The 21,514-nt window shown below is 36.6% G+C and overlaps 1 protein-coding gene and 1 non-coding gene across 2 annotated transcripts in view; both read right to left on the bottom strand.

Moving 5' to 3' along the window:
- The window catches only part of DDX10 (DEAD-box helicase 10), a 311,316-nt gene that overhangs the window by 244,734 nt on the left and 45,068 nt on the right, over nucleotides 1–21,514 (bottom strand). Inside the window, exons 10-13 of the mRNA XM_068988708.1 lie at nucleotides 13,890–13,991; nucleotides 12,084–12,171; nucleotides 9,087–9,175; nucleotides 6,042–6,522 (exon numbers count right to left, since the gene is read on the bottom strand). Coding sequence (XP_068844809.1) covers nucleotides 6,042–6,522; nucleotides 9,087–9,175; nucleotides 12,084–12,171; nucleotides 13,890–13,991 — 760 coding nt within the window. The remainder of the gene's footprint in view (nucleotides 1–6,041; nucleotides 6,523–9,086; nucleotides 9,176–12,083; nucleotides 12,172–13,889; nucleotides 13,992–21,514) is intronic.
- LOC138093303 (U6atac minor spliceosomal RNA) lies at nucleotides 13,436–13,561 on the bottom strand. The gene has a single exon (XR_011146039.1). It is a non-coding gene; the product is annotated as a U6atac minor spliceosomal RNA (small nuclear RNA).

The following is a 21,514-nucleotide window of genomic DNA, read 5'->3' as shown; positions in this document are numbered from 1 at the left end:
TTTAAATTTTATCAGAGTATAGCTGATTAAAAATTTTGTTCTAAGTTTCCACTATATCAGGGAAGCCCTATATACATCTGAACGTGAAAGTCACTCAGTTGTGTCTGACTCATGGTGATCTCACAGTCTATATTGTCCATGGAATTCTATAGGCCAGCATACTGGAGTGGGTAGCTATTCCCTTCTCCAGGGCATCTTCCTAACCCAAGGTCTCCCGCATTGCAGGAGGATTCTTTACCAGATGAGCCACCAGAGAAGCACAAAGAATGAACGATCTGCCCTCTCTGAGGTCCTAATTGAGGACCTTCAGATTATGAGACTGACATGCTGCCTACTGCACTAAGAGGGCAGACACATATACATATATTCACTGTTTTAAAGATTATTTTCCCATATAGGTCATTATAGAGTATTGAATAAAATTCCCGATGCTATTCAGTAGGTCCTTATTGCATGCTAAGTTACTTCATTTGTGTCCAACTCTTCATGATCCTAAGGACTATAGCCCACCAGGCTCCTCTGTCCATAGGATTCTCCAGGCAAGAATACTGGAGTGGGTGCCAGGCCATCCTCCAAGGGATTTTCTGGACCCAGGGATCAAACCCACATTTCTTGAGTCTCCTGTATTGTCAGGTAGGTTCTTTACCACTAGCACCACCTGGAAAGTCCAGGTCCTCATTAGTTAGCTATTTTATACATGAAAGTGAAAGTGAAAGTCACTCAGTCGTGTCCAGTACTTTGTGACCCCATGGGCTAAACAGTCCATGGAATTCTCCAGACCAGAATACTGGAGTGGAGTCTATCCCTTCTCCAGGGAACCGTTCCAACCTAGGAATTGAACCAGGGTCTCCTGCAGTGCAGGCAGATTCTTTACCAGCTAAGCTAACCAGGGAAGCCCATTTTATGCATAGCAGTGTGTATATGTCAATCCCAATCTCTTGATTTATTCCTTCCCCTGCCTTCCCCCACGGTAACCCCATAAGGTTGTTTTCTATATCTGTGACTCTATTTCCATTTTGTAAATAAGTTTATTTGTAACTTTTTTTTTAGATTCCACATATAAGCAATATCATATGGCATTTGTCTTTCCCTGCCTGACTTCCTTCATTCAGTATGACAATCTCTAGATTCACCCACGATGCTGCAAATGGCATTATTTCATTCTTTTTTATGAGTAATATTCCATTGTATATATGTACCACATCTTCTTTATCATTCCTTTGTCAACAGTCCATTTAAAAATGTCCATTTTTAAATCAACAGTCTTAAAACATATAAACATATTCATAACCTAATATCTTCTATATAGTATTTTTGAGAGGTATACTGTACAGTATAAATATCCACAAGAACACTGCCAGTTAACTGGACAGAGAACTCCACCCAGAAAAATATTCATATAATAATGAATTTCATTTAATGATTCCATATGATATATCTACTCTCAACATCATTTTTAGTTTTATTTATAACCAAATGATTCATTTCTAAAGGGCACTGTACTTGCCTAGTTACAGTCTAAATATACCAAATTATAAACTCCTTAAATATCTGGCTAAAACATCAGCTGGACCTGTGGTATCAGAATACGGCTTAGTACTGTCCAGATCAATGCAGGACCCAGAAAATGTGAAAACTGGTCTATCAACTATGTTAAAATCAAAAAAGCAGTCTTATTTTCTGATACTACTACATCTAGAATAAATAAAATGCATCACTTTTTCTTTCTATAATGCATCCTGACTCAAAAAATGCTTTGTTTTCAGTACTACCTCAGACACTGCCTGGCCACTGCACTGGCAAACCTCTATCAACTCTTTATTTTCCTATTATATTTCCTCAAGTGGAAATAACAGCTAACTTTAACTATACTCCTTCTACATACACAAACTGTTCTGGTTACTTTCTATCTCTAGCCACCTCACTAACTCTGACAGGGAGTAACTTCACAGAGATGGTCACTAGGCCTCAGTACTGAAACCAAACATCATATCAGAAACAGCTCCCCACATTAAACACACATTCCTGTGGCCGTGGTTTTGCTCATTCTGTACTCTCTGCTTAGAATGTTCTTTTTCCCCTTCCTATTAATTCATATCCATTCTTTCTTTCATTTTTTAATTGAAGGATAACTGCTTTATAGAATTTTGTTGTTTTCTGTCAAACCTCAGTATGAATCAGCCATAGGTATACATATTGCCTCTCCCCCTTGAATCTCCCTCCCATCTCCCTCCCCATCCCACCCCTCTAGGTTGATACACAGCCCCTGTCTGAGTTCCCTGAGACGTACAGCAAATTCCGCTGGCTATCTATTTTACATATGGTAATGCAGGTTTCCATGTTACTCTTTCCATACATCTCACCCTCTCCTCCCCTCTCCCCATGTGCACAGTTTGTTCTCTATGTCTGTTTCTCCATGGCTGCCCTGCAAATAAATTCTTCGGTACCATCTTTCTAGATTCCATAGATATGTGTTAGTATACAATATTTATCTTTCTCTTTCTGACTTACTTCACTCTGTATAATAGGCTCTAGCAATAGCAGAATATACGAAGCAGAAGAATAGATTAGTGAGCTAGAAGATAAAATGGTGGAAATAACTGGTGAAGAGCAGAATAAAGTAAAAAGAACAAAAAGAACTGAGGACAGTTTCAGAGACCTCTAGGACAATATGTTAAACTCATATCCATTCTTTAAGGCTCAACTTCCCTCATGATGTCTTCTCTACTGCAGTGCCAATGTTAACATTTTAAAGTATTTGGTTTCAAGAATCAATAAAGAAATCCAAAATTTTGTACTGAAATTTCAGTTTAATAATCTGTTAAAGTATAAGCCTCTGAAACTTACTAAGAACCTAGCTCAGTCCCTGGCATCTCGTAAGCACTCAGTAATCACTGCCAGGAGGACAGAACAAAAAAAGCAAGGAGGAAGAGAAAGGGGAAAGGAGTCGGGACAAGAGTCAGAAAAATCCCAGCTCCCATATGTTGGAATAAATCAAGACCCACTTGACTTCACACTCTAAGATGTCTGGCTCTAGGTAAGTGATCACACCATCATGGTTATCTGGGTCATTAAGATCTTTTTTGTATAGTCATTCTGTGTATTCTTGCCACGTATTCTTAATATCTTCTGCTTCTGATAGGTTCGTACCATTTCTGTCCTTTATTGTGCCCATCTTTGCATGAAATGTTCCCTTGGTATCTCTAGTTTTCTTGAAGAGATCTCCAGTCTTTCCCATTTTACTGTTTTCCTCTATTTCTTTGCATTGTTCACTTAGGAAGGCTTTCGTGTCTCACTATTCTTTGGAACTCTGCATTCAGATGGATATGTCATTCCTTTTCTCCTTTGCCTTTCACTTCTCTTCTTTTCTCAGCTATTTGTAAGGCCTCCTCAGACTGCCATTTTGCCTTCTTGCATTTATTTTTCTTGGGGATGGTTTTGATCACCACCTCCTGTACAATGTTACAAACATCTATTCCATCGTTCTTCAGGTACTCTGTAATATCCCTTGAATCTATTTGTCACTTCCACTGTATAATCGTAAGTGATTTGATTTAGGTCATACCTGAATGGTCTAGTGGTTTTCCCTACTTTCTTCAATTTTAATCTGAATTTGGCAAGAAGGAGTTCATGATCTGAGCTGCAGTCAGCTCCTGGTCTTGTTTTTGCTGACTGTATAGAGCTTATCCATATTCGACTGCAAAGAATACAATCAACTTGATCTTGGTATTGACTATCTGGTGATATCTATGTGTAGAGTTGTCTCTTATGTTGTTAGAAGAGGGTGTTTGCTATGACCAGTGCATTCTCTTGGCCAACAGAATAAATAACAACAATTCTATGTCCACCCTAATGTTGCACAAAATGCATCTGACAAACTTCACCATCCATATCTAATAAAAACAATAAATCAGCCAGAAACAGAATGAACTTTCTCAATCTGTTAAAAGCATTTACAAAAAATATCTATGGCTAACATCAGATGTCATGGTTAAGGACTGAGTGTTTCCCCGCCCTAAGCACAAGACAATGATGCCCATTCTCACTGCTCTTCAACATGCAGTGTAATCAAATAAGAAAATGTAATAACAACATATGGATTGGAAAGGAAGAAATTAAAACCATCTTTATTCACAAATACCATTACCAGCTACAGAGAAAATCCAAAAAACATCCAAAGAATCTCAAAAAACAGCCACAATAACTTAATAGGACAGTTTAGAATGACTGGTATACAAAAACTGCACTTCTACATTCCAGCAACAAAAAATGGAACCTGAAATGTTTAAAGTATCATTTATGATAGCATTGAAAACTATAAAATAGGAAGAGATGAATCTAACAAAATATGTTTTAAGATGCACATGCTTAAAATAATTTTAAAATGCTAAAAGACACTTAAAGAGGGCCTAAATAAATGGAAAGATATGCTGTATTCTTGAACCAGAAAAGTCAACACTGTTAAGATGTCAATTCTCCCCAAATAGATTTCAAGGTTCAATGCAATCTCAATGAAGATGCTATAAGACTTTTTGTAAAATCTTACTAGCTGATTTAAAAACTTATATGGAAATGCAATGGTCTAAAAAATAGACAAAACAAACTTTTAAAAATGAAGTTGGAAGACTAATACTGATCTGAGACTTACTATAAAGCTGTACTAACTGACAATGGTGTTACTACTGAAAGGACAGCTGTATAGAGCCAAAGCAAGTCAACCTACAGACCTACACAGACATGGTCAACTAATTTTCAACACAGAGTCAAGGTAACTAGAATGGAAAAAGTGCAGTAACTTCAAACAGAGTTCTGGTTCAACTAGACAACTATACAGCAAGGAGGGAGGCAGTTGGAATCTCGGCTCTTACCTCACACCAGATACAAAAATTAAATTGAAATGAACACTAGCCTAAATTCAAGTGCTAAAACCATAAAACATCCAAAAGAAAACATTAAGTGAAAATTCAAATCAAACTTCAAAAATCAGATTATTGGTCAAGAAATGAATACTGGAGTTAGAATACCTAGATCCAAACTCCAATTTTCCAATAACTAATTATGCAACTCACTATTTTACTATCTCTATATCTCAGTTTTTTTCCTCTTACTTTTGAACCTGATAGGATACCCACCTCACAGGAATTATACAAGGACCATATGAGATAATGCTTAGAAAATGCCTGATACATATTAAATACTCAGTAAGCATGTTTGCTACTTTTTAAATTGCCATTTAGTACTTTAAAAAACACCTATCCAAGTTTCATAGTTCAAAATTTAGTGTTCCCTATTGTGAGTCTCAGAAATGTATAAAGAATAAGAGTTCAGGTTCATTTTTGATTCAAATGCTGTCTAAAGAAATGATCAAGAATAAGGAATGCAAAATTAAAAGAAAAATAAGGGAATGGGAGAGAAACATATTTACTGTGCACCTTCACGTATCCCAGGAAACAGGTGCTTTACCTGCATTATCTTTTTTATTCCTCCTAAAATTCCTCCTAAAAAGTTTCTTGAGAAACAAGAAACTGTTAATAAACCTTCATAAGTGGTCTTTAAATAGAAGTGCTGGCTTTCTATTTCAAATTATGGATTGGTGCCCAAAACAAAATCTCTCATTAAAAGTTTAGAGAGACTGAATTGTTGTAAGGAATATTTGTAATTATTTAACTCAGAAAGCAGTGTGTTAAGAATCACAATGAAGGATCCTCACATCATAAACCACAGAACCCTATCATCTTACTTAATATTATAATCATGACTCTGGCTACTTTTAAAATATGCATCAGGAAGCCAATAAATGAGAAGATTACAGCTGTCCATCTCTTAAGCGTTCCCGAAGTTTTGAAAAATGAGAATTCTTTGGCCCTATTCCATCTCTAAAGATGTAGACGGAGGGAGAGTTTACAGCAAATAAAGTCATTCTACAAATTTCTCCTGGTTATTTTCCCATACTTCCTCAAAGGCAAAAAGTGGCACATCATAAGAGCGGTAAGGAAATAAAAGCCCCTCCACCCCCGATCCTCCACTGGAGGTAAGCTTACCTGCAGTGTTTTATTCTCTTTAAGATCCAACCCAAACACGTTGTGCCGCTTCACTTTAAAGAAGTCAGTCTCGAGGCCATCGTCGTCCTCCTCGTCATCTCTGTCCAAGAACTGCACAGGGGCTTCCCTGTCCTTCTGGGACTCTTCACTGCTAGGGACAGACTCAAGTGGAGATCCTTTTGCTCTTCTCAGTTTCTCGACCATTTCTTCTTCATCATCTTCTTCTTTCTCTTCTTCCTCTTTATCACTAATGCCACTAGCCAGTCTGTAACTTGTCCCTTCTGGTCTCTTCCCACCTTTCTGAAGAATAGACATTTTTTCATTGAAGTAGGCTCTAAATTCTTCCACTTCATCACTGGTGAGGGAAGGAGTCCTTGGCTCAATTACTTTATTATCTTCACTCACTACCAGTTCCTTGCTGGGTTGCTTTTGCATTCTCTGAAGAAATCTTATCCGTGGTGCCACAGCAAGACCAAGAGACCTTAAATATGAGCAAAGGAAGAGTTATCTCAACACACTGATGGTAGTGTTTATGAATTTATTATGAAATGCTTCCTCAGGAGTTCAGATGTTTTAGAGCTTTTTTTAAAAAGAAAATGTCCTTCTGAGATATAACTCCATCTTGACAGGTCAGGTGATCCAAAAGATACTGAATACTTGTCACAAAATATTGGAGATGTCTGTTTTCCATTAGGTGGTTAACATGATTAACAAAATAAAGAGCATAAGACCAGAAAAAAACAACTACTAGATCTGCCTATTTCCAGTATAACTCTCTCAGCCTCAGCTTTCTCAGATATTAAAACAAGACAAAAATATCTACCAGGCCTATCTCAGTTGTTGTAAATATCTGACGCACTAACTATATGAAAATACTTTGTAAAATATGTTTTTATTTATATAAAAATATAAATACTAAAGTCAGGGGAGGAGGTGGGAGGGAGACTCAAGAGGGAGCAGATACATGTATACATACAGCTGATTCACACTGTTTACAGCAGAAACTAACACAACAATGTAAAGTATTTACACTCCAATTAAAAATAAATAATATTACCCGAGGCGGATTCATGTTGATGTATGCAAAACCAGTACAATACTGTAAAGTAATTAGCCTCCAATTAAAATAAATAAATTTCTATTTTAAAAATAAATAAATAAATAACATTAAAGCTGGAAAAGACATGGCCATGAAAGAACACATGTTCTCTGCAAGGAATGAATTCAAGTATTACCATCCTCTCTTCTAAGACATTTAACATAGCATAATAACCTCTACAAAAGAAGGATATTTAAACCCGAGACCAAATAAAGAAAAAAAAAATCTTATTTTCTCCTTCCAAGATCAAGACTTACTTTATGATGAGGTCTTTCCCAGCTTCTAAGTTCCCACAGATGCATTGGAAATAAGCTTTTAATAAAAAGCTAACATTACAAAATGGATCCACTGCCTTTCTTCTAAGAGATTCACAGAAACTGATGGGTGTAGTTGTAAAACCTGGATTCAGAAACAGAACTACTGAAGTTCAAACCCTGGCTCTGTCAGCTACTAGCTGTGCGATCAAGGACATAATTAAACCTCTCTATACCTCAGCTCTCTTATTTGCAAGATGGCATGAAAAGAGTACCTACATTATAAGACTGTTGTAAAAATGAGTTCATAGATACAATGCATCTAAAATAATGCCTAGCACATATGCAGCCACTTCTGAGCACTTGTCATTATTACTGTTACAGGGATACGGTTAGGATCACAAATTCAGTATCCATCAGAAATTAAAACACCAACTTAAGCTGTACCAGGTTTCCCAGGTGGCACTAGTGGTAAAGAATTGCCTGCTAATAATGCAGGAGACTTAAAAGATGTGGGTTCAATCCCTGGGTCAGGAAAATTCCCTGGAGGAGGGAAACATTAAAGACCCGTGTCTCTCCTGTTTGCTAATATCTCAGCTATGTCAAAGAGAAAACCAGGATAGAACATCATAAAGCACAAAAAAATCAGCTAATAATCTAAACCATGAATCATATTCAGAAATTGTAAAATTAGTAACTGGTAAAGAGATAAACGAACAGAAACACGTTTCCATGGCATCTGATTTGCTATCCATTAACTAAACAAAAAGTCAGTGACCTTACTTTGTTATCTTGCAAATTAAGTGGTTCAAAAATGTTATAACTGACAAATTACCTGTTATCCTGAACTTGCAATCTAACATGAAGAACAGAAAATAGCAGCTCACCCAAATACAAGCTTTTATTAGACTCAACTTAAAGGTAAAGGCACTCAAATTCCTGGAAAACAGACCAAATATGAAGACTTTGCTGTGCAAGTACATATTTCATCCCAGATTAGATTTCAAGCTGACATTCAAAGTATGAGTAACCCCAAGGGTGCTTCTCTAGGATTTTGTCACTGCTTTTCCCACAGGCAGAACCCCACTGAAAAATGGACACTCTGGAAAAGATTAGGGGGAAAATATCCTTCAAATACTAGCCAAAACAAGACCAAGAGTTCCATTTTCCTAGAACAGCAAATGCAATTACTAAAGACAGACGTTTTACCATGGTAACTGTGAGCACCTGTAAGAAACACCAAGACACAAAGAATACCCAGGCAACAAGCAGCATGGGATACCAATCTAAAATAAGGGAAGAACCAACGAAGAGACCTGCCTGCATCCAAAGCATAAGAAGAACCGTGTGTGGTAAACCAGGTCAGCTTTTTAGAAAACAAGACATCTCAAGATTTCAAAGAATGCTGGTCAACTGCTCTCCATCCCCTTTAAGACCAATTTACAGGAAACTGCCAGCCTTTTAGAAATTTATACTCACAAATAAGAAATTTCTTTCTGAATGAAGTTCCTGACTGAACTGAACATTCAACAAGTTTCCTACAGCTTATATAGTCTTTTTCTCTGCAAATCTTCAACAGATTCTTTTAAGGTAACATAAAGAGGTTTAAACTAGGATTCTCAGAACCAGGTTTCAAACGAATTCCCTTTAACTCTGAGGACTCAGAGTTAAATCTATAATATGAATACTTACAGGGCATAGTCAGGTATAGGTAACTTGCTCACATCAAATATTTCTTTATCCTTCATCAGATACACTGAACGTATGTAGGAGACAAAACACTGTAAACAAAAAAGGTTGAGGTATATGACGTAACAGTCAGAAATGGATAATGAATTTTAACTGAGATAAAAGAAAGTAATCAAAGGAATAAATTCAACAGTAGTGAAAACTCTCAAAAATAGCTGAGAGTATCTCCATCCCATAAAAACAACAAAAAAAATCTACCTTTTTAGAACTGCTATCTGAGAAAAGACTATAAAATTTGGTTTCATCAAGCCAACTGAACATAAAATATAAACTTCTCAAAAAGCTATTCTATAAGTTAAAATCATTCAGGCAAATTAACAGGAAAAAATGTAGTTTTTGGAATAATACTGTTGAAATCTGAGTTTCACATCTTACAAGCTGAGCAAGTTTATTATTTCTCTGTCAGTTTCCTCATCTATCAAGATAATATAAAAGTAACTTCTACTTTGAGTGTAATGAGAACTAAATGAGAAAAATGCATGTAGACTACTTGAGCATTTCTTCTGAAATACATTAAATATCAATGAATACCAGTTATTACTAATAATTATTACTGGAAAACATCCTTGTAATAAAACTATTACAACAAAATAAAATTTTACTGTACCTAAGCTTAATCATAACAGGAAAAGTTTAGGGATAAACTTTTATAAAATTTAATAAATTCTTTATTGAAATTTCAAGTAATTCATCATCATAATTTCAAGCAGTTTGTCATTAGCTTACAATATTTTATTCTGTGTGTGTTTTTTAAAAAAAGTAAACTATCTTTATGCCAAGAACCATTGCAAACTAAAAAGTAAACATGGTCCGGAATGCTCTGTCAGTCTGAAAAACAAACAAGCAGCAAAGATGGCGAAATACATCAAAGCAGAAGCTTTATTTATTTTAAAATTAAGCTTGTAAAGTATATTTAATTCCCATTTCTATATTTCCTAAACTTCACATTTTTTCTAACTTTACCCTAATCCTTTCTTCAAACCATTTACACTAATTTCCAAACCATTTTCCCTGTCTCCATAGGCGTTAAAATGAATAATTCAAGGATAATTTTCCACCTACAATCACCCACTCCAGTTGCTTATCGTTTTTGTTCTATCCAGATTATAATCAAAAGATAGAAAATCACTTTTATGAAATCAGATAGCTGGCTGCAGCTGCCAACAGTTAGCCATGCTGCTAAACCATGCATGACACCCAATAAATCACATCATTTATTTCAATGTGCTTTTCTATAATCTTGTTCTAGAAGACTCATTTGCTGTATGCAGAAACCACTGAAACAACATCCTTCCAGTCTTTCATATTTCCTGATTCATAACTGAAAGAGCCAGGTATGCAGTAAGTCACAACATTAGAATTCACGTACACTATTTGGAATTGTGCATGCTATTTCCAAAGCTACTAAAAGATTTAACTCCAAGCTTAAAGTATGCTGCTAGATGAAACATGCACATAAATGTTTTCATGGCCAAATGTTTTAAGAAAAATAATCTGTTTAAAATCTATTTTCATTAGATTTCAGGTAAAGTGAGCTTATGTAAGTTTGAATATGTTTTATTTATATATTTCAAGATGAATTTCATGTCGTTCTCTTATATTTTAGAATTAATTTCTCCTGATGTATCGTGGAAGTTCTGAAGAAACTCAGACCTGGATTTAAATCTTAGGTCTATCACTTAATAGATACATCACCCTGGACAATTTTTAATTTTCTCAAGCTCCTGTTTTCCCATCTTTAAAATCAAATCAATTATCACCTACCTCACAGTTTGTTGGGAAGATTAAATAATAATAAACATATAGGGTTATGCCATGGCTAAGGGCCTATCACATACTAAGCATCTGAATTTAACTTTCATCATAAGCATAGCAATAAATAATTTGATAAAAAAAAAAATAACCCAAGTTAACTTTTTAAGTGTAAGATTGTTCTCTTTAAATAAAACGTCTTTGCTTTGAATATCCAATGTCAAAACCATTAACCCAAAAGACTAACTCCTGACTTTTTCTGCTCAGGCTCTTCTATCTACTCAGGATGGCCTTTCCGTACCTCCTCTTTATTTTCTTCTTCCCAATCTCTGAATCCCTACTATCTAACTCACTGTTGATGTGTTACAGGAAATGCAGATATAGATTTCCTATGTAGATCTCATAACTCAAGTGTAAGTAAGAGAGTGCTGAAAATGAAGAGCTTCGTAACAGGGATTCAAATATTTGTCAATTCAAATACTAAACTGCTGTAAGCACAATGCAAAATAATTTCCCATCTTCCTTTTCTAAAGAATCTACTGCTGGGTACTCTAAGAACAAAAAAATAAGTATAACTAAAAGTGACATTTCCTTGGGTATTTGCTAATGAACAGGACTTATAAGTCCAAAAAAGCAGTTTGGGAACATTATGCCACGTTTATAGATTAAAACCTCATTTCTAAAGAAAATTTAGCAAGAATGCTATGCTTTCTGGAAATTTAACCTAACATATTAATTTTATAGTCAAGAGAGTACAGTCAGAAGTTAATAACAACTTTACTGAAGAAACCAAATTGATATCTTTATCAAGTTATCTTATATACTTAATAATCATTAAGTGGATTTTCTATATGTCTGACAAAATTATAGACAAGTAATAGACATTTTTCCAAATTACTATAAGAAATATATAATTTTTGGACTTCCCTGGCTGTCAAGTGTTTAAGACTGTGAGCTTCCACCACAAGGGGCACAAGTTCAATCCCTGGTTGGGGAACTAAGATCTGGCATGTCACAAAGAAAAAATTTTTTAAAGAAAGAAACATGTAACTTTTTCAAAGTTAAAGAATAAGGTAAAGCTATCTTAAAAGTATACTACCTGAATATCTGAAGTAGCAGAAAATGATACAATTGAACCTTATTACATGCTCTAGTCCAAGGAAGGTATCCAATTCTAAAATAACTTACCCTTTGAGCTCTTTCTTTTAAATCTTGATCTTGAGCTAAAAATGATTCCAATTTTTTCTGAACATCTATAAGTTTTTCTGGATTGATTCTTTTATAACAAAAAGATAAAAGTTAAACTAAGACATCTCGATTTTAGAAGCTGAAAATAGTATACATTATTTTCTATTTTCCTCAGTATTTTTAAAATTCATAACATTTTTTCTCATCTATGACCCAGATTAGATAGAAATTACACTAGACCTAAAGTTGACTCTGTATATTTCAAATAATGCAGAAAAAAAATCAGACATTTTCTCTAAACAACCCATGCTGAGTGAAAGATTAGGTTAACACCACAATTAGCAATGTTCCTCTTAAATCTTTAAAGATAGAAAGCAGCCTCTCATGGGAGGTGGATCATCAATGAAATAGAACAAATGAAAGCAAATGTCATTTTTTATAAGATTTCCATTTCAGTCAAATATCAAAAAAATCAAATTCAAATAATAAACAAGTAGTCAAGGATATAAACATTATTTTCCTTATCTGGAAATTAGGCATAATATAATAGAATTGTTACTTAAATTTGCCCAGGTTTAGAATGAAAATTATGGGAAAAAAATGAAATTCTTACAAGCATCTATTCTGTATTTCACAAAGAAAATCCCACTTGTTTTCCCTGATTTTAGACTAAACAATTTTGCTCCTGAAAAGTTGCAGTGATGACAGGTAGTAACAGATGAGGTTTTTTTTTAATTACAGAAAATATCAAAATACATATATGTAAGAACTTTAACTCAGCCTCAACAATTACAGAGCTCACACCCAACTTTGTTTTACCTAAACCCTTATCCACTCCTCCACCAAATCTAACCTGCTGCTGCTGCTAAGTCACTCCAGTCGTGTCCGACTCTGTGTGACCCCATAGATGGCAGCCCACCTGGCTCCCCTGTCCCTGGAATTCTCCAGGCAAGAATACTGGAGTGGGTTGCCATTTCCTTCTCCAATGCATGAAAGTGAAAAGTGAAAGTGAAGTCGCTCAGTCATGGCCGACTCTTTGCGACCCCATGAATTGCAGCACACCAGGCCACTCTGGTGTTGGTCCATCACCAACTCCCAGAGTTCATTCAAACTCATGTCCATCAAGTCAATGTTTCAAGGGCTCCAATATAAGTGAAAGTGAAAGTCACTCAGTCGTGTACAACTCTTTGCGACCCCATGGACTGTTCTGTCCATGGAAATCTTCTGGCCAGAATACTGGAGTGGGTAGCCTTTCCCTTCTCCAGGGGATCTTCCCGACCCAGGAATTAAACCAAGGTCTCCTGCATTGCAGGCAGATTCTTTACCAACTGAGCTATCAGGGAAGCGCCTGCAAAAAACAGTGGTTAGATGCCACGAAGTAGGTGGCAATGCCTTAACTGTATGCGTGTTGTCAGCCCTGAAAGGCTCTTCCATCCTAGTTAAGGGGAGTGCTAACCTTCTCTCCTTTCATACAACACAATATAAATTAGCCTACAACCAATTCTGCTGACACTCAATCTAAACGTCTTTGATGACAGGAGAGCACAATCCTCTGAAAAGGACAAACAATCCTAAAAATAAGTTCATCTAAGAGGTTTAATCCTTTCAACCATCAATGCCTCCTGATGCCAACAAGGTCTGTTTTTCATCTTGTATTCTCCTCTGACCATTTTCTAAAAGAGTTGTTAAACAAAAAGTCCAAAATCAGACAGGAGAAAAGATTAGAGGGAGGAGACATAATTAGGCACAATAATTTCATGCTTTCATTTTTCTAACAATAACATCAAGACAGCAAGTCATTCTTACTTGATTTCCTTCACAGGCACTTTCTTCTGAAGAAGCTGCTGCACCATCCCTTTTTCTTCTGAGGGAAGCAAAATTAATAAAGCTTCACCATCCTCTTTGTACCTAAACAAAAAAACAAAATCTCTTCCACATTAGCATTTCTCTTCCACAATCTGCATTTTACATTTTAACAGCTTGATGAATAGGTAACAGGAAAGCAAATTCACCAAATTAGTAAATATTAGGAATACCATGTTCTTTAACATCTGTGACAACAGAAAACTAGGGCTTCTTGAACACCTTTTTCAAATATTCATCACTACTTACACTTCCTAATGATTTTGTACTACAACTCCTAGTAAGGACACACAAAAAAAGATAATCTCAAAACATTCTCTTAAGGCTTTGTATTATAAATATGAGGGGGAAATAAATTTTTATAGTTAATCAAATAAACTACTTACTGAGAAACTCTGCCAGGTATAAACTGGGAAGAACAAAAACAAGATGAATATCCCTGTCTTCAGTGATCTAAATATATGGTTACCAGAAAAGACAAACACACACAGAAGCAAGAGATTCAAAAAACAGCCCCAGAATGGTAAAGCAGTAAGTGTGAAAGGACAGCCACTGGCAACAAATGCCAAGAACTCAGAATTGAAAGGAAGACACTCAAGGTTAGCCAAAGAAAAAGAGAAATATGTCACAGCAAATGAAATGTGAGGTGGGCCTAAAAAATGTACAGAAAGGGAAGTGAAGTCGCTCAGTTGTGTCCGACTCTTTTCAACCCCATGGACTGCAGCCTACCAGGCTCCTCTGTCCATGGGATTTTCCAGGCAAGAATACTGGAGTGGGTTGCATTTCCTTCTCCAGGAGATCTTCCCCACCCAGGGATCGAACCCACGTCTCCTGCATTGTAGACAGATGCTTTACCGTCTGAGCCACCAGGGAAGTCACATAGAAAGGGAAAGGCTACAATAATCCAGAGAGGAAGAATGGCATGAACAAAGGAACCAGGAAATAAACACAAGAGTAAACTAAAGACGGGAGAAAGACAGCATTTTTTAAAAAGCTGAAGGATAAGAAACTCTTTTAACATCTATATCCAAATTCAGAGATGAAGAGAGGACGTAAAAAGGCTCCCAAAGTCTAGGCCAGAGCTGCAGCAAAAGGGATAAAGAGAAATCTTAAGAATATCAAAAAGGCATCCAAAGAAGATCTCAATCTTTAGACTGACTCATAAGCAAAAATAGTAAGTCTAACCATCTACATCTATCTTATCTACCCATTCACGCATTCAGGGATAATCCAGGAGGATGAGTCATGAGTAAAGTCACAAAGGAGCCATATTCAAACATTTGAAACTATACCTAACAGAATATACACATGAAAGGGTAAGGTTAAGGTGGATTACAACACTGAAATTTAGAAGAAAAAGATTCCCAAAGGAAAAACAAGTCAAAGTCAAATCCCACAAAGCAAGTATATTTTAATAAAGATTATCACTGGCTATTTTACACCACACACATCTTTTCCCAGTAATAATGTAAGACACAAATTATCTCCCACATACCAACACTTAAAATTTTCCAGTAAGCTTTTATTTCAAAAAGAAAAGCCCTTTTACAAAAGCATAAGAACATTTCCCTCTTTTCTAAAAATGCTTATAAGAATAATCCTATTTACCCATGAGCTAGCTTTTTTATTTCTGAAGCAATATTCAAGGCCCAAAGCTAAATATATGCATAAAGAGAAATAAATGTTCTTCATAAGACCTACATTTTAAAATTCTTTATATTTAGATATTTTAAGAAACATTGTAGGCACACACACACACACCAAAAAAGCCCTGCATCTGAAATACAACAAAAAATCTCATTTTTATCATCAGTGTTAGTACCATGCTACTTTTATATAACTCTTCAGAATTTATGATGAGCTTCATTTTACACCAACTTGCCAATCTTAAAAACAAGCAACCAATACAGGAAGCAAATAAAAAGTTCCTGAAAGTCCAAGAAGTTGGCCCAAATAAATAAGCAGCTGATGACTACATATAGGAGACTTTAAACTTTCAATTCAATATTTTTCTTTCAACTCTACCAGGATTCCCTCCACAAAGTAGAAGCCTCCATAGACTGATCATGATTACCCTATATCAGGAAACTTAACCTCTACATGCTACAAGGAAAACAAGTAAAAAACAAAAAATTGAAATATTTTTAAAAATCTGCATCTATTATATAATTTTAACTCATTTAACACACATCTGAGTACTACGAATATTAGTGTATTCTCTTGACGATTAAACTAATACGTATGAATTTGCCTTTCATACCTAACATACACCATATGTACCTAAAAGCTGCTCACTAAATATTTGGTGAAAAAATGCAAACAAACCACTAGAAGTTGCACTAGCAGATGAAATACTGAATTTGGAGCTAAGAGAGCTGATTTCAAGTCCCAGCCCTACTAATCATTAGCTTTATAATCTTGAATAATGAATCATTTTATCTCTACATATTGCATTTTCTTATTTATAAATTACAGTTTGAATTATATTATCTTTAATCCTTCAGGATCTAAATTCTAGTATCAATATACTAGTCACTGTTCACAATATAAGGATGATCAAGAGGTGTGGAAATGGGGGCCACTGTTGGTCACACTCTGCTATTCCACAGTGCTTCTCTTTTTTGTCCCCTCCCTGTGTCTGCTTCTATCCTCCCTAGGCCTTACCTGTGGCAACAAGCCCCAGGAGTTCCTGTCACTGAGGGAAAACAGTACAGTCAGCCATGCAGATGCAGACAGACAGTATAAAAATCAAAGTTCAACTGTTCCTCCTGCACAACATGGTACAAAGGAGAGCTTATTCCAGGAAAAAGGGTATCTCTGAGTCACAGAGTATCTAAAGACCCTACACTGTATGCGAGACAGCAAAAGAGACACAGATGTATAGAATAGACTTTTGGACTCTGTGGGAGAGGGAGAGGGTGGGATGATTTGGGAAAATGGCATTGAAACATGTATACTATCATGTAAGAAACGAATCACCAGTCTAGGTTTGATACAGGATACAGGATGCTTGGGGCTGGTGCACTGGGATGACCCAGAGAGATGATATGGGGAAAGAGGTGGGAGGGGGGTTCAGGATTGGGAACTCATGTACACCCATGGCATATTCATGTCAATGTATGGCAAAACCAATACAGTATTGTAAAAATAAAAAATAAAAAGACCCTACACTAGATTCAAAAAGGAAAACAAAAAACAAAAAGACTGGAAAATATCCTGCAGCCTAAGTCATCTGCAGCCTAAGATCTTAGAAATACAAACAGGTATAACCACATATGCTCAAGAGTTTGACAAATGAGGTTCACCAAAAATTAACTGGAAAGACCCCAAGCTAACATGCATTGCATGGAAAGCTTCCAGCAAACTGATTAAGTATAAGAATGTATGGAGTTCATTAAACTGTCAACTCTGTCCCGATAAAAGAATTTTTAAAAAAGACTGAAGTTTTAATTAAAAAGAAAATGAAAACTCATAAAAGTGGTACTGATTCTACTGAAAATTATACTTTCAGGAACCTAAGAGATGATTAATCCCATTTCAAAGAAAAGAAACTGAGATGTTGGTAACATAAGGTCCGCGGGTACACAGCTATCAGGTGACACAGCTGCATCTATACCTAAATTTCTTTTACTTGTAAGGACAGTGTTCAATCAACTATGGGATATTTGTCTCTCACAGTTCAAATAAAGAAGGTAAATTCATATATTTAAGTTTATCCTTGTTCGGTAGTTAAAATAGGAAACAGAGGAGTCCAGAATGGTGGTGGCTAAAAGATAAGGAAGGGAAAAGCCCATGAAAATAGAACAAAGGAAGGTCCAAGGACCAGAGTGAGGACCTCAGGTAGAACAGACAGCACTCCTGGCTAGCCCAATTTACATAGGGCAGGCCCAGGGGGAGGGAAAAACATAAAAAGAGGAGCCAAAGGGCTGGCTCTCCCCCTCTGCCCCCCGCCCATGCGCTGAGCTGTGACAACACTGAGGGCTTTAATGTCCATCACTCCAAATCTTTGTTGTGATGAGACAGAACCGTGGAGCATACACTCGCCTGACATCCTCATGACCACAAGTGGCAGCAAACAAATAAAAATATATACTTTCCTTCTCTAAGAACCTGACTTGGAACATTCTACAAGCTGACTTTGGAACATTCTAGAAGCTCCGCAAGGGAGCAATGGCTACTAGACTTTATTAAAGGCAAAGAGCTAGTTTGGGGCACACTGGCAAAACCATGAGTTGTAGAGTCAGTAAGACCCAAGTATAAATCCCAGTCACAGTACTCCCAGAATGATCTTCAGTTCAGTTCAGTTCAGTCGCTCAATCGTGTCCAATTCTTTGCAAACTCCATTTGAGTAAACCCCAGAGTTTACTCAAACTCATATCCATTGAGTTGGTGATGCCATCCAACCATCCCATCCTCTGTCATCCCGTTCTCCTCCCGCTTTCAATCTTCCCCAGCATCAGGGTCTTTTCAAATGAGTCAGTTCTTCACATCAGGAGGCCAAAGTACTGTAGTTTCAGTTTCAGCATCAGTCCTTTCAATGAATATTCAGGACTGATTTCCTTTAGGATGGACTAGTTGGATCTTCTTGCAGTCCAAGGGACTCTCAAGAGTCTTCTCAACACCGCAGTTCAAAAGCAACAATTCTTCATGAGTGATCTTAAGACACATCTTTACCTCAGGATCTCTGAGAAACAGTTTTCTAGTACCAAGACTTCTTTCATAAAGCTACTATAAAGGCTAAATGATTTCATTCATATTCACCCAGCTATGTGTTAAGAAGTGAATGGCTAAGCCACAACCCTTTGTTCACTGTGAGGGTGCAGGAGAAGAGGGTAGGGAAGAAGCTATCCTGGCCAAAAAAACAAGTTTAATCTTTTCCTCATAAACATACTAATCACAAGTTTCCCGGGAAACAAGAAAGGTAAATCTGCTACAATGAGCGGCCTCATCTATGAGATGCTAATATGATATACTAGGTTTGTTTACAGTCTATGAATTTAAGAGGTTGGTCTCTGAGGTCAGCTTTATAACTAAACCAATGGTCTATCTGTGTAAGTGATAAACCTTATATATCACTTAGAGACTTTGAGGTTAATCTGAGCCAGAGCACAACCTGATGTGTCAAAAATGCATCTGTGGAGAGTGATGGAGGTCCCAGACCTTTTCCCACTTCACCTATACCTTGCAATTACCTTTGTACTTGAAATTACATATCAGTGAAGCTTGATATTAGGTGTGGGAGGCAGCTTCTAAATTACTGGCTCCCAATACAGTAATATTGCTGGGAGATTATCAATAACCTCAGAAATACAGATGATATCACCCTTATGGCAGAAAGCAAAAACTTAAAGGGCCTCCTGAAGAAGGTGAGAGGAGAGTGAAAAAGCTGGCTTAAAACTCAACATTTAAAAAACTAAGCTTATGTTTTCCAGTCCCATCACTTCATGGCAAACAGATGGGGAAACCATGGAAACAGTGACAGACTTCATTTTCTTGGGCTCCAAAATCACTGCAGATAGTGACTGTAGTCATGAAATTAAAAGATGCTTGCTCCTTGGAAGGAAAGCTATGACCAACCTAGAGAGCATATTAAAAAGCAGAGACATCATTTTGCCAACAAAGGTCCATACAATCAAAGCAATAGTTTTTCCAGTAGTCATGTATGGTTGTGAGAGTTGGACTATGAAGAAAGCTGAGCGCTGAAGAATTGATGCTTTTGAATTGTGATGTTGGAGAAGACTCTTGAGCATCCCTTGGACTGCAAGGAGATCAAACCAGTCAATCCTAAAGAAAATCAATCCTGAATATTCACTGGAAGGACTGATGCTGAAGCTGAAGCTCCAATACTTGGCCACCTGATGCATAGAGCCGATTCATTAGAAAAGACCCTGATGCTGGGAAAGATTAAAAGCAAGAGGAGAAGGAGACAACAGAGGATGAGATGGTTAGATGGCATCACCGACTCAATGGACATGAGTTTGAGCAAGCTCCAGGAGATGGTGAAGGATAGGAATGTCTGGTGTGTGCAGTCCATGGGGTCGCAAAGAGTCAGACATGACTGACTGACTGAACAACAACAAATACAGTAAGTTCCCTACATCTGAACCTTCTAGTTGTAAATTTTCAAAGTGAAAATACATTTGCATGTCCAATCACAAAAGTTAGTTCATGTGTCTGGTGCACACTCTCATATGCAGGCATCCTCTACCAATGGTTGCACTTCACAGTGTATTTTACTATACAGTATTGTATAGTATCTTTATTTCAAGCCAGATCTAATAGTGTATTTTACTATACAGTACTGTATAGTATCTTTATTTCAAACCAGATCTGCAAGAGGACATCTTCACTGTATTCCTTGCTGTGGAACACAAGGAGCTTACTAATGAAGGCCTGATGGAACTGGAGGCTAAGAGAAAGGATGAAGAGAGACAACAGGAAGAAGTAACTGAAGACCAAAGAGATTTACATAGCACGAAATGGGAAGGACATTTCCTTTATTTGAGGAAACACTGTTAGTTTTTGAAGCACAGGACCCAAATGTAGGACAGTACACAAAGGTTGCAGCAGTTGTTCAGAATGCAATCCTTTGTTACCATGTCATCTATGACCAAAAAAAAATGCTACTACCTAGACATCACTGGATCATATTTTTCAAGAAGATAGACAGAATTGAATCCCGCAAGGAACCAGAACCCGGACCATCAAGGTCAGGCATGAGTGAAACTGCAGCTTGCCCTCCCTCTCCTATTGCTGAAGATCCTTCAGCTCTACCATCTCCCACTGCCTCTCCCTTTCTCAGCTAGTAACTCTTCTTACCTGTTTACTTGATGCCAGCCCCGGTATGCCAGCTGTTATACCATACTACTGTACTTTTTAAGGTACAATACTACAGGATTTAAAATGTTTTCTTTGTTTTTTGTGTTTCTTTCTTAAGTATTATTCATGTGAAATGTAATATAAACCTATTATAGTACAGTTCTGTATAGCTGATTGCATTAGTTGGGTACCTAGGCTAACTTTGATGGACTCACGAACAAACCAGACTTATGAATGTGCTTTCAGAACAGAACTAATTTGTATATAGGGGACTTACTATAATCTGGGCCTCTTGGACAAGATGAAGTGTTGACATTGGTCTTAGGTTTGACAGTTGCAAAGGCAACAAAAGCAAAAACAAACGAGAAAAGAAAACCATCAACAAAACAAAAATGTAACCTATTAAATGGGAAAAATATTTGCAAACCACATACCTGATAAGGTTTATAACAACCAAAATGTTCAAGAAACTCACACAATAGCAAAAACCAAACAATCTAACTCAAAAAATGGGCAAAGAACTTGAGTAGACATCTTTTTCAAAGAAGACATACAAATGGCCAACAGGTACATGAAAAGGTTCTCAACATACTAGTAATTAGAGAAATGTAAATCAAAACTACTATAAGATATCACCTCACATCTGTCAGAGTGGCTATTATACAAAACACTGGAAATGACAAGTATTGGCAAGAATGTGGAGAAGCGAACCCTTGTGCCCTGCTGGTGGAAATGTAAATTGGTGCAGT

This window comes from Capricornis sumatraensis, chromosome 16 (assembly GCF_032405125.1).
Source record: "Capricornis sumatraensis isolate serow.1 chromosome 16, serow.2, whole genome shotgun sequence".
Lineage (NCBI taxonomy): Eukaryota > Metazoa > Chordata > Mammalia > Artiodactyla > Bovidae > Capricornis > Capricornis sumatraensis.
The sequence above is the reverse complement of the archived record's forward strand: the minus strand, read 5'-3'. Positions and strand labels throughout refer to the sequence as shown.